This window comes from Micropterus salmoides, unplaced genomic scaffold (genome assembly GCF_014851395.1).
Source record: "Micropterus salmoides isolate LMB-PRFRI ecotype aquatic unplaced genomic scaffold, ASM1485139v1 Ms_hic_scaffold_3, whole genome shotgun sequence".
Lineage (NCBI taxonomy): Eukaryota > Metazoa > Chordata > Actinopteri > Centrarchiformes > Centrarchidae > Micropterus > Micropterus salmoides.
Window position 1 is genome coordinate 16,791,881 of NW_024042261.1, and position 14,115 is coordinate 16,805,995.

The 14,115-nt window shown below is 39.4% G+C and overlaps 1 protein-coding gene across 2 annotated transcripts in view; it reads left to right on the top strand.

Moving 5' to 3' along the window:
* The window catches only part of zbbx (zinc finger, B-box domain containing), a 65,629-nt gene that overhangs the window by 20,738 nt on the left and 30,776 nt on the right, over nt 1-14,115 (top strand). The window contains exons 7-9 of one of the 2 annotated variants that reach the window (XM_038694012.1): nt 2,053-2,148; nt 10,638-10,871; nt 12,595-12,814. In XM_038694012.1, the coding sequence (XP_038549940.1) occupies nt 2,053-2,148; nt 10,638-10,871; nt 12,595-12,814 (550 nt within the window). The remainder of the gene's footprint in view (nt 1-2,052; nt 2,149-10,637; nt 10,872-12,594; nt 12,815-14,115) is intronic. The other variant, XM_038694013.1, reaches the window with a different exon arrangement.

Sequence of the window (14,115 nt, forward strand, 5' to 3'; positions counted from 1 at the left end):
AGCAATGAGGGACACAGAGAGATTGATGGAGGGAATGAAGGAGAGGGAGGGGTTGAACTGATTGAGCTGACAGACTCAATTTTTCTGCCCCTTTTGTTGTGGAATAAGTTATTTTAAGTGCAGCACACACATTGCACATTTAAAATGTAATGTGGTAATTTGCCTGATTGTGCATTTGATGATGATGGCATTAAAATGTCCAATGAAGGGCCCAATGCCCCCAGTGCCCCATAGTGATGGGCTTAATGGCAAAGCTTATAGTGGTCTGGGCAAGCACATAGGCTAAACGCACACACAGATACACACAATCCACTCACGCGCACACACACGTTTTGAATAGCTCTTGTGCCCTATAATGATGGCAATAATGGAAAGCGTTATGACTCTGTCTCTGCCATTCTGCCTGGAGCTGCACTTACAGACACAAATGCACACACATACATGCACACACAATCATATACGCATCTGGGCTTGTTTTAGACTATGACTCACACAAACTGGCACAGTGCCAAAATCACATGTACACACACACACACACACACACACACACACACACACACACACACACACACACACACACACACACACACACACACACACACACACACACTTGTGCTGTATTCCAGAATCATCCAGGCAAAAAGAGGACCTCATTTCCTTCTGCGTGGCACAGGAGAGCACGGTGATATGCCACTTGCAGCCTGATAGGGATGCCTAGTCCCTGGGGAGTGGCCGTAATTTATCCTCGGGCCTGAGAAGGGGAATAGGCCTTGCTTTATGGGACTATTAAAGGGCAATGTTGCAGCTGTAGGCTTGCAAGTGTGTTATGCCCGCACATGCAAGCCTACAACTACACACACACACACACACACACACACACACACACACACACACACACACACACACACACACACACATATACACAGATATGTGTGAGAAAGAAGATTGTGTCCATTTATTTTGTGCCCCTTAAAAACATTAATACATGATAAAAAAAACTAAAAGGTGGAGAAGATGAGATGAAAGCCTATAAAGAAAAATGGTGAATCTGCTGGTATAAATTTGTTTATCCACAATACATATGTATGAAACAGTAAATTGTTTTGTTTATTTTGTTGCCTTGTTTAGCTCAATTTTCTCTTCAAATAAGCAATGAATAAATATGTGAAGAATTAGCAAAAATGCAAGTGACCAAGAAGGGGTCTGAGACATTAGATCCATAAAAATATCCCACTGCCACTTTGGATAAGTAGAAATACTTTCTGAATTTGAGATGATGATGAAACCCTGGGCCATAACATAAAATAAACTTGCATGTCAAAATAAGGGAACCAAACAAATGGTGGCTGGTTGTTTACTGTTTGTTGTTTCATGAATTTTAAGAAGCCTTGGTCCTTTTCTCCCTCACACCCTCCCTTATACATATACCTCCCTTCTCATTGGCTTTCTTCACTTCTCCTATACTAGCCTGTGTGCTCCGTCCACCCGGTCTAGGCCTATCTCCCCAACCTGCTGATGCAAGGACTTTCCCCCCTAATAAGACCGGATTCTTACAGATAGATATGATAATGACCTCCCTTAAGATGCATTCTCTCTCTCTTTCTCTCTCACACACACTCACACTCACACACACGCACACACACACACACTCACACTAACACTCTCTTATCACAAATGCATACATGTGCTCACAGGCACTCCCTCCCATGCTCTCTCTCTCTCTTACACACACACCCACACAGACTCAAACACAAACCGACGCACGCACACACACCTTGCAGCATCTTGCCAGAGAATCCATTTCAATATTCATCCCTTCTGTCAAAGTTTGTTTGGCAAGGTTGAGGTTAGAGGAGAGGAAGAGATACCCAGCTTTAGGTTTAAATCTTTAACAAATATTACTAAAGCTTCTGCTTGTCAGTCAGTTACACGCATGTTCACATGCACATGCATTATCACTTTTTTTTAATAGTGATCGTGATCTCACACACACACACACACACACACACACACACACACACACACTGACTTCATTGTGTATCTGTTTTGTAGATGTGTGCTGAATGCACAGAGAATTACTGCATTGGCTGCTTTACTAGATTCCACCAGAAGGGGGCACTGAAACTCCACAGAATGATCCCCATTCAGGTGAGCATGGTCCCACGTGCTAATTCCTCTCCTCTCTGTGTCTCTGTCGGTTTCTCTCTGTCTCTCTTTCTCTTTCACAGATACTTTCAATAATATCTGTCCTGATCCTGTTCTCCTTCTGCTTCACTCATTCTTTCTTTTGCATTTCTTGCATCCCTGACTACAGTATCTACTTATCTCAACCTCTCATCTTTTTTCCCTTTCTCTGTTTCAGCACCCCATTTTACTTTTGTATCTGTGCGTGCACATGCACACACACATACTAAGACCCAATCACACACTCAACATTGAGACAGAGAACAGAGAACATGCCTCAGGCACCAGTCAACCCAAGACCAGCAACAGCAGGCTTCAGTCAAAGATAAAGCAGAGAGACAAGACAGCAGGTCAATGGCAGAGAGTTTAATTAAGCCAACACACTTGTGTTGGATCCACAAAATGGAAAAAGATTCTGCAGTACATCTGCCTAGAGTATAGCAATTTGACAATGCACATCCATTTCCAAAGTTAATCTGGTTAAATAAATTAATTGAAGCATGTACTTTTTTCACCTTCTGGAATTACTATGATGTTTGAACTTTGTATTGATGAATATTGCAATAGAAATATACAATGATAATTTAATTAATTAAAATATTTTTTTGCACATTGCTCTAGAAAACAATGTTTTCACAGATCTACACAAACCCGGGACACTCAAATCTGTGTGTTGAAATGCACACTGCACTGAGAATATAATACAGGACATATGCAGCTATAAACACATGTGCACACATACACGCTCACACACACACACACACACACACACACACACACACACACACACACACACACACACACACACACACACACTCAAACAATGGGTTGTGTTTATCAAACAATTGCTTATTAAACCAAATATGTATGTAAAGCATTTTTATTAGGGCAACCTCATTTTTCCAAATCACCAAATATGAAATACAGTACATAATAAGATGCTGTGTTGTTAAAACACCCAACACTCCTTAAGTATATGGAGTTTTAAAATGACCTTATTGATAAATTTAATTCAAACAATATGGGCTGTAAAACAGATATTGCTCTTTTTTATTGCTCAGTTTTCACCGCAGTATTTTGTCCGTCAGTAGAGACAGGAATTTTTAACCAATGTATAAACATACTGTTGTCTAGTCGATATAAACACACAAATTGGCTTAAGTAGGCTTTGCCTAAAACAGCTGCTTCTCAAATGAACTCTGAACTGTTTTTTGTCTTTCTAGCAGCTTTGGAAGCACTGTGGCACTTCAATCTGTTATCAGATGCATGCATGTAACTGCCGTGACCTATGATATTATGGTCCTACTTAGTAGCAAGACCAAGCCATTATAGTCTCCACAATTAATAAAGCTAAATTGATTAGCTGTGCTTTCTTTCTAGTCAGCACCGTTTTTTCTGACTATATTCAGCTCTGGTACTTTAGTAGCTCATGTGCAGTGTTAGAATCTCTGCAGCGTGAAGTTTTATTTCCCCTTGGAAAAGACATGTTTTTGTCTTTCAGAGTTTGTTCATGGCAACTGACTATGTTTGTGTGTGTGTGTGTTTGCTAGTATCTATGTTTTATGGAGTTACTCCCTTACACGTCTTCTGTTTTCTGCTAGCTGTACTGTATTTTGCCTCCCAGGATGTATGTGATTTTGCCTGCTTATTTTCATGTTATTGCCTGGATATGGCTGTGTGAATATATATAATATATATAATACTGTGTGTCTTTGTGTAAATGTCTCCATCACTGTATAATTTATGTGTCTATAGTAGGGGCTCCCAAACATTTCAGCTCCAGACCCAAAAGAGGAATTTGGTGTGGCCCTGGAACCCAAACTAACAAAAATATACTATAAATTACCATACTGTCTACATTCATAAACTACTGAAAAAGAACACAATAAACCATGAATTTAAAATAATATGTATTATATAAGTACATCATGGCAATTTTCAAATTTGCTGACTATAATGTTAAGTTTCTCTCAACTTCATAACAAACTTGCACTATGAGCTTGCAATAAAAAATTAGGACATAGAAGCGGTAAGGCAAAATACTCACTATGTCAGCTGGAGTTAGGAATGGGGTGGAATATTTAAAGTAGGTCACATCACCGCAATAATCAGATTTGCTGAGTGTAATGTGATCCTGCTGGAACAGGATCGGGACCTCCCAGATTGCAATCGGCACCTATTTGATTGGATCCTGCACCTTCTTTGTCCCCCACATTTACCGGTAGATGCACTGTATGCTGGCAAGTGGTTAAATGCTGTTTAGTGTCTAAATATTTTGACATATGATTACTAGGCTATATGCATAACTGCTAAGCAAGTGGGCGTTTGTGCTGTAAAATGTTGAAATGAGTGGCTAAATTAGGGGGTGCTTGTGTAGGTGCTGCGCTGTCACTGCAGTACTGAGACAGAGTGGAGGAGATCGATAGACAGAGTAACGATCACACAGAGCAGTTTTGGCAGCGAGAGGCACCTTTTTCCAGTTGTTTTCTGTAGGCAGTAAGCGTTTTGCGCACTGCTAATACGCATTCAGTGCACTCTGTCTGATCGCCCTGTTTGCTTTTCGTACTTGTAAATTGACCTTTAGGCCCTAGTTCCAGAGAGAGAGAGAGAGAAAGAGAGAGCACTGCAAACTTAAAAAGGCTAGTTCTACGTGTCTGCCCCTGCCGATTTTGATTGGTTATTGTGAATGCTTTAATTAATTAATAATTATTTGTTTGTGATGACAGTTTAATTTAGTTTACTTTTAACAGGTAGCACCTTGGCACTGTGCAACTGTTTTGATACATTTCATGATTTCTTCTCTACCCCTCACTGTAACAGCTCACTCTCTGTGACTTCCTGATTTACAAATTAAGCACTGCATAGCATTGTTATGCATTTTGCTCTGGCAGTTGGCATCCCAATATCCATCCATCCATGACCCATTAGGGTTGCGACTCAAAGTTTGGTGGAAGACTGGTCTATGCGTTTGTTTGTTTATGCATAGTACAGCACAATATTAACCAGCCCTTATGCAGTGTAGATTAGCTATGTTCAGTGTTCCTACCTAGTGCTGCCTGACTGTTGATTGGGTCAACACACTTGTATCTTACTGGATAGCCACCATGGTGGAGCAAAGCCATGCACACTGACAGAGATAAAATGCATACTGAAAAAGCTCTTTAGCCATGTTTCCATCCAAATGTCATGCGAATTTTAAGCTTAATATTGAAATGTCACAAAAAATAAATAAATTGTGAAATATGTGCGTTTCCATCAGCTGGTTTGGAGCGAATAAACCAGGGTACGGCAAGCGTCGTTACACATGGCTGTAATAAACAAGATGTATGGGTTCCAAACCAGAAACAAAACCAGTCGCATGGACCTGATGGCCACTGATCTTAGAAAAATGGAGAGAGGTCCTCAGAAATGTGTTTCAAGCGGCAAGTTGCTAACAGCCATGTTTCCGCACATTATGGGAATATCCGTTGTTATGCTGAGAATTGCATGCACCTCCAAATAATGCTTTTAAACACTATAATATCCTTTGTGGGCTTCATTCAAAGTATTTATTTAGTATTTATTGTTTAGAGTTAATATTTTATTACACTCAGTAGAAGAAGCATTCATTGAGATTCAGCAAAAATATACGGTGATAACCCCGTTTGATCAGTTTGCAGAGCAAAATATCTGAAAAGGACCTTTAAGAGGTGAATGCATAATTCGGCAGAACAGATGATGAAGGCTACCTGCTGAGATTTGCATCCACCTCTTTTCTCAGCATAAATGAGCGTTACCTCCTGCGAGGTGCATGAAATTCTCGGCAGTCATGCAGAACTCTGAACAACCGGGAAAGACGCCGACAGCAGAAACAGCAGATCAGTCGTAAGTTAGGCTACAAGTTCGTTAAGTCAGAACTTATTCGTAAAAGGTGTTTCCATCTCCCATTTAGCGCATTTACTCTTTTTCGACAAAGGCAAAACCACCTCAAGCGAGCGTAAAAACTTTTTCGCGAAATTAAGGATTTTTTTCCAAATTTTTCCGTTTCCATCAACCTTTTCTAATGCGATAAACGTTGATGGAAACACGGCTTGTGAAACCACACAAGACATCTCTCTCTTTCACTGTATATCTCTTCAGTGTTCATCTCTGATTCTCTCCACACTTCAGTCACTTGGTGATGACCCAGAGGTGGAAGCTCACTCACAGTTTTTAAACCCGTGTGTATGCATACTCCTATACAACCACACATACAAACCTGTGTATTTTGGCAGGATATAAAGAGGTATTATACACATGCAGATGACGGAAGCATCTTTCTCCCTCCTTTGCTAATCCTGTTTCATTTGCCTGGGAAAGAATAGGGGAAGGAGCAACAGCAAATGAGAGTTGGAGAGACAAAAAGAATATTAATTTCATGTCGAGACTCTTGTCAGTACCTTATCAGTTCATGTTTCCAGCCATACACACACAGAGCTGGTTTGATTAATGTTTGAAAAGCATTCTTTGTATTTGATTTAGCCTAACCTGTGTGGAGTAGATGGATGTGGTATGCTGTCAATCAAAGCAATCAAAACAATTTGCATGTCAAGTCATGTTTTGTCATACAGCAATATTTAAAATTTACATTGGCATACTTAATTGTCTTTAAATGTTATGAAAATAGTTTTACTGTATTGTCTCTTGTTTCAAACCCAAGCTATCTCTCTCTCTCTCTCTGTCTGATCACATGAGAAGCACAAAGCATGCCCTACATCACTTGCATGCTGTGGCGACCTGTGACCTTGGCCATTACTCAAGATTTTATGACCATATTTCAAAGTTATTCATACACTAAGTAGACAACAGTTTTGACTCAAAGGTCATTGTGACCTCAAAAAAGGTTTTTGAGCCATCTTTTAAGAATGAATTATGCAATTCCAGATTTCACACTCGTTGACTGGGGAGACACAATGAGTAAACAATTACTAGCAAGGTAAAGGCTTTCCTGAATCCTGCTCATTCTGCCTTTCATTTCCTGCCACATTCTGAATTTTGAGCATCATCAGTATCACGTGATTGCAAACAATGCATTGGAGCGCACATAGCTAATCATGATCATGTGATTGAGTAAGTGAGAGAGTGAGAGAGTGAGAGAGTGAGTGAGTGTGTGTTCCACCTACTTCACTAAAAATATCAGTAGAAAACAAAAGCACCACATTTTGTGTAGCTATACTCTATATAAATACATCTTTAGATAGTAATCAAGTACATGTGTACCTGTTTAACCAGTACATCTATGATAAGCCTTCATTAATCAATTCAACAATGTGTATTCACTGGAATCATACATATGCCTCAATAATATAGTGGTAAGTATTTCCAAGGTTGTAAACTGCAACTTGAAAAGACAAAACAAAGGTGCTGGTTCCACTGCTGAACAGCATCCTGAAGCCGGCATAGTGTGGGGTTGCCCCACTTAGATGTGGTTGATAGTTTTATTTGGCAATGTGGAGGCTTGAACCTGAGATTTTCTGACCAGTCTTTCTGTGCACCATTCAGAGTTGATTAAATGCAAGTAGTGGGGATTTCCTCTCCCTGTTAGATCATCTGACAAGCTCTTGAGCGAGGCCTCAAGTGTCCACTGATGTGCACCAGTTTGCAGGTTGACCAAAAAGAGAAACACAGCAAGAAAGATAGCTTTAGTGGTTGCACTGATTTGCCATCAGTGTGTTAATAAGAGAAAAGTAATGTCCCCAGGCTTGTGGGATTGTTTACAGGCAAAGATTTCATGGCCATGGGCCAGTTGCCTCCCACAAGATACTGAATGAGCTCATTCAACACATGGCTGTGTCCAATGTCACTGAATGAGCTGCACTCTGCTTTCATCACAGATGAAACCAGAGATCCAGAACAAGTCTCCGTCTTTTCCAGATTGGGTGTATACAGATTCATCCATCCTTAATGACATTATTACCGTGTGCAACTGACCAGACCAGAATCCATCACAGGTGGAACCAAAGAGCTCCAGGCCAGAAAGAGGTTACCGTAAAACTTCAATTAATAGTCGAGTCCCAAATAGCCGCCTACCCCGTTTACTGGCCTGGTGTGGGAACACATTTTGACAAATAAATGCAGGTCTCCATTAAACACCTGGTCTGGTTTTTGTTGAAGTTCTATGGATATATAAAACATCTTAAACCCCGCGGGGTCACCCGCTTTTGTTGCTTCTAAGCTGCTTAGATCATGCATACAAATAAACTATTAATGTTTAAACTTAAGATCAATGTCAGTATGGACATGCTACACATCGTTAGATCGCTTTGATTCTCCACAATTCAGTCGTTCAGTTCATTTAACGGAAACAGCAAGCCCCAAAGTCTAATTCATATAGACTTACCAGTGTGACCAGCATGGTACAAGAGAAAAAAGTGCCGACTCCCATTACCTTTGAAGTACTCGTTATTCCGAATATGTCCGTTCCTTGATTATTTATACTCTGTAAGGGTCCACCGATCAAAAGAATCAAAACAACTCTTCATAAAAATTATTCCAGGTTGTGAATCCTGTCATGTGAAGTCCATTGCTCTCTGTCTGCTAACTTCTACCACACTTCTCTCATCCTGCACCGTGTTGTTGTTTTCATTGCATTGCTGCCTACAAAATTAAAGTGCATAAGCCCTCTGTCGGAACTAGATCTAGGAACTAAGTGAATGACGTATATTTGATATTATTTGATATAATATTTTTTTAACAAGTAATATTCATACTGTTTGAAATAAATAAACTGTTTTCATAGTAGTTTCAGTTTTGTGCAAAAGGAATTAATGGCCTGTCGCATATGGACGCCTGTTGGCTGTTAATCAAAGTTTTACGGTAAACATATGATTGTCGATCTACAAGGGAACATGTCTGGTACCAAAAGAAGAGATCTTATGCAAACAAAAGGCCTTCTTTAAATGTGACATAGTTGATATTTGTTAGAGAAGTACCACACCCACATGATAAAAGTTTGATGGGTATAACTACCAAGGTCACCACAGAAGTCCCTGGACTAAAGGGACTCTTAAGACTAATATTGTTTTGTTTAAGTGATCCTATAACTTTTAACTTTTTCAATATTCAATAATTGCTTGCGTCCTGCTGAGCATGACATCTTGTCTGACAACGTGAATCTCCATGAAGATGCAACAGGGCCAATTTTTAGGTGTCAAGAATTGAAGAATTGACCATTATAAAATGGTCAAAATTGTACTGGAGCTTCCTAGCCTAGCCTGAAGTCTGCATCTGTTTTTCACAAGCTTGGTGTCTCAGTTCTTACACGTTTCCATGACTCCACGTTTGTTTCTGTTGGACAACTTCAAGGCCAGGATAACAATCTACAGACGTGTTAACCTCAGCAGCCCTACTGGTCCGTGGTGATTAATGGAACAGAATAATGAATTCAGCCTGTGGTATAGAGAAAAGCAATCAGTGTGCAATGTGCTTCCCATTTTCTCTTGTCCATATGTATGGATATATATGATCACACTCTATGTAAATGAATTTTTTCTAGAAGAAAAAGGAAGATTGGTGTACATGTGATGCATTACTGGATGGAGTTTGTCAATAGATCAGTGTTATTTTGTGGTTAAAATGGGATACAATGTAAAGGCAATATAGTGTGGTACCAGTTTTGTCATGTGATTTGTGCATTACTAGTGTCTTTCTGTGCAGGCAATTTGGGGTTCAATTTACACAAGATAGAGAGAGGTACATACTAACTAAAAAATTTAGTTCATCATTGCGACTTTCAAGGTTATGCTAGTGATGTAGGTATGAGCACTTAAAATGATTAGGTTGTACACTTTAAATGGGGTCAGTGGCAGCTGTCTATAATGGCCTACTTTAATTGCCTTGTTGTTGGTAGTGTAAATGAAGTAGAACTTGCTAGATGATATACTAAAATGTATGAAAATATGGGTATATGTTGTGACTGATTCAATTTTTGTCTCTCTTTGACAATTCAGTTTGACACTTTGTTATTGTTGATGATGACAGTTATAGGCAGCAATGCTCAACTAACAAAACCTGAACAAGAACACATAGACAATGGGTAAAACAGAAATGGACATTTAACAAATGAACAGAATAACAACACACTCAAATCCAAGGTCGTGACATTATGTATTTGACGAAACTAGCTGAATCGTTCAAGAACTTGAACTTAAAACACAATTTAAATTTTTGTTTTATAAATTTGTCTTGTGGAACAGTTCCTTGCCTTTAATAACTAATTAAGGAAATGCAATACTTACTGACTGACTTCTTATTTTATTCTTAAATGATTTAGTTTTTTCTCACTTGCCTTTGATTCAGTTCATTTCTCTGCTATTTTATTTAGTGTATTTTAAATAAAATGTTTCACATCTCTCTCACAAAGGGCCAGCTGCTGCCAGTTTGTTCAGTAACAACAATGTTGATCTAATCTGATATAAAATGGCCTTCTTTTACAGACAGACTTACAGACCCATGTGAGTGCTCGAGATGTTGTCAGCTGCTTCCAGAAACAGATTAAACCTGGCTCCTATCCCAGGACCTTTACAAATCCTAATCCCAGTCCCAATTCCAAACCCAACCCCGATCGCACCTTCATTTCCACTGCAATCACCAGACGAGGAGATCAGTGCCCACAAAAAGAAACAGCGGCTGTGCCAAAATCTAAGGTATTGCATCCTGATCCCAGCCAGGTTGGTGGCAATCTTTACTGTTAGTTATTTAGTCTCACACACACACACACACACACACACACACACACACACACACACACACACACACACACACACAACTACAGGTACTGTATACATGATGAAGGGCTTAGTTGAGGATGAAAAATATAGTTGTGTGAAGCTGACGGATTTAATTTAGCATATACAGGACTTATACACACACAGTTCATCATCGACGCAGATGTACAAAACACATCCATACACTCCTCCACAGCAATGTAGGAACGACTATGGCAACCCTTTCACTGATTTTTGCAACTAGACAATAAAATGTGTATAGGGTTTTTGGTGAAACAGAAGTGAGTTTAAAAAGAAATGACAGGCTAAAAATAAGATGAGTCATGGTTCTTACTGAATCTGAAGATGTTCTGCAAGTGACAATGGGATTTTTATTTAACACTGATATCTGGGTATATGGCCTTTCTTGTGCTGTTTAGTTTTGTTGGCTTATGATAATACAACTTCAGGTTCTTTAAACCAAAACTTCTATCATGCAAATCTACTGTTTCTGCTTCTGTATTTAATTTCATATTAAGGAACAGTGCAGAATCTGTTGTTATTGTATAGTCATATATTGCATTTTATACTGCACTTAATTTTTTTTTCCAATGCTTATTGACCCATGAATGAAATTTCTCACCATCTATTGTTCACTTGCTGTGATAAAGCATGTCAAACCAGCTTCTGCACTGTGTGTGTTTTACCTCTGCACCCTGTGAGTCAATTGAAAAGGCTTCAAACAAACCCTAATTGACGCTATATCCACAGGCTGTATCTACAGGCATGCTTGTGAACTGCATGTACCTTTGGACCAAAAAATGCCCCCCAACAGTCTTAGTCTGGCAAAAAACAGTTCGATTGACATTTCAAAATCTTTACACCACAGAGCTCAGTTGACAGCAGTTATTTTGAACAGTTGGGGGGTCAGAAGGTGCTTGGAAGATTGGAATACTGTACTGTATGATACTAGCATTCAACTTACTGTATATGCTCAGACTTAAGATTGAGCCAAGTCAAAATGCCACTAAATTAAAAGCAGCAACTACAGCAACTGTCTGATTAACAGAGAAGTTAATACGCTTTAATTCCTGGCAATTAATGTTAACAGGCTGAATATGTAGAATTATGAGCTCACTGTACAGTAAACCACTCCAGATTCTTGAGATCTTTTACCCACTTAACATGCCCCCAGACACACCTGGTGGAGATCTGCACTCTGAGTGCACTCTTCTAGTTCTAAAATGTTTTACTTTTGATGAATATTACTCTGAAAAATGAATGTACACCATTAAGAACCACAAGACCTTGAACTCCTTTTCGTTACAATGTGAATACAAACTTTTTTCACATTTATCCAAACCAAAATACTTTATTACAAGTTTAATATGAAGATAGATATGTTAGACAATTTACCCATGACTTAATGGTGCATCAACAAAGGTTATAGCCAAGGTCACAGCCAAGCTGTTTTTTCCTTGACTGCAGTGTATTGATCAACAAATGAATATTTAGTAATGCAAAGGTAAAGTACACAGGCAATAAAAATTTATTTTTTTTCATTTTGTGTACCAGAAAACAATATTTTTTATGACCACATTTATGATCACGCTTCTTAGCTTCTTCTTAACACATCTTGGCCATCCATTACTATAACTAAAATCAGGAGATATTCCTTCTGTTGCAGGTGTTGGCTGTGAATCATGGAGAGGAGAAAAAGGTGGAAATGAGTGAAGAGGGGCCGGAAAGGGAGGATGAGAGGGGGTTTCCCACTTCTCTTCTTAGAGGGGTGTACAGTGAAAAAGAGTCCGCCCAGTCTTTCCAGGAGGCTCTCAGACAGTGGAGAGGAGAGAAGCGTGACGGAGCATGCATGACTGAGGATGCAATGTGGACACCTTTCCGACCAGGTGATCATTGACATTTTAGTTAGAAAGACCAGCCTTCAGTTGGAGAAACCAGGTTTAGTCCTTTGATTGGCAAGCATCAACGTTCCCACTAAATTTTAATGTAACTTTCCACCCTCTTTGCCTCTTACTCCATCCCTCTCTTCAAAGGGGTTAGACGGAATATCACAAACACCTGTGCAATCTAGTGCAATACAATACCAGAGCCTTGCAACAAATAATTCCCTTGTTAACCTTATAATGAATTTGTGTGGTGGAGTTTAAACTGAAATTCTTTTAAGCTTTAAGTTTATGGTGTATGCTGAATGTGGGCAATCTGTTGCTGGGTTCTGGTAGAGGATTTGCATTAAGGTCTTTTAACACGGGAAGCTGTGTGCTTCTCATGTGAACAGACACAAAGACACAAGCACTCCGCAAGTAAACAGAAGGCACTTTATAGATAATAACCACCTGTATGCTACTGTATTCCTACTGTATTCATATAGCTGATAAATCTAGTCATGCAAATGTAAAGAGTGGTCCCATTAAGATGTTTGACACACCTGCTATGGCATTTTATGTTATAGATGATCCAAGTGGTGCTTAATAGTCTATAGAAGGTATGTATGAACATGACGTCACAGAATGCAGTTACGCTCACTGAGTGGCAGAAAGACGAGCAGCAGTGTTGGCTTGAATCAGCTAAAACACAAACAATACATCTAAAATGGGAAAGAGCTTGACCACTGGTTCTTTGGTAGGCAGTAAGGATCACTGTTGAGTCCGACTGCCTTTAATTTGACCAAATAATCACTTGTTTTACTCCCGGTTTGGTAAACGCAGCCATGGTAACAGATATTTTGTCACTCAGTCCAGCATGTTCCGGAAGGGGAAGTGACATTGACGCATTCCCTCTATACTTTAATGTAGGGTTATTCATTTTTCTTTTGTTTTGCCTGTAAAAGCTAATTCTACAAGGTAACTATGACTATTAGGTGAATATATAGGAGTAAATATTAGACTACATTGTCTGCCTCACCATATGCAACACTCGATGTTAGTGCATGTATCTCAAAATTCTATGTATATACACAGTATTGCTTGAGTAAATGTTTGTTTCCACCTTTGCCCACCACATCTTTTTCCCACTCTCCATCATTCCCTCCCATTTTCAACTACTCCTCAGCTTTCCTTGCCCCCCTCGTTGTCTGTGCTCTGATCTGTTAAGGCCTTATAGAAAGTGCTTACCACTGCAGTAGGAGGGTAATCCATGGCTGTTGCATATTGAGATAATGAGAGGAGTGTTAGGGGTGGCCCTACTCTAC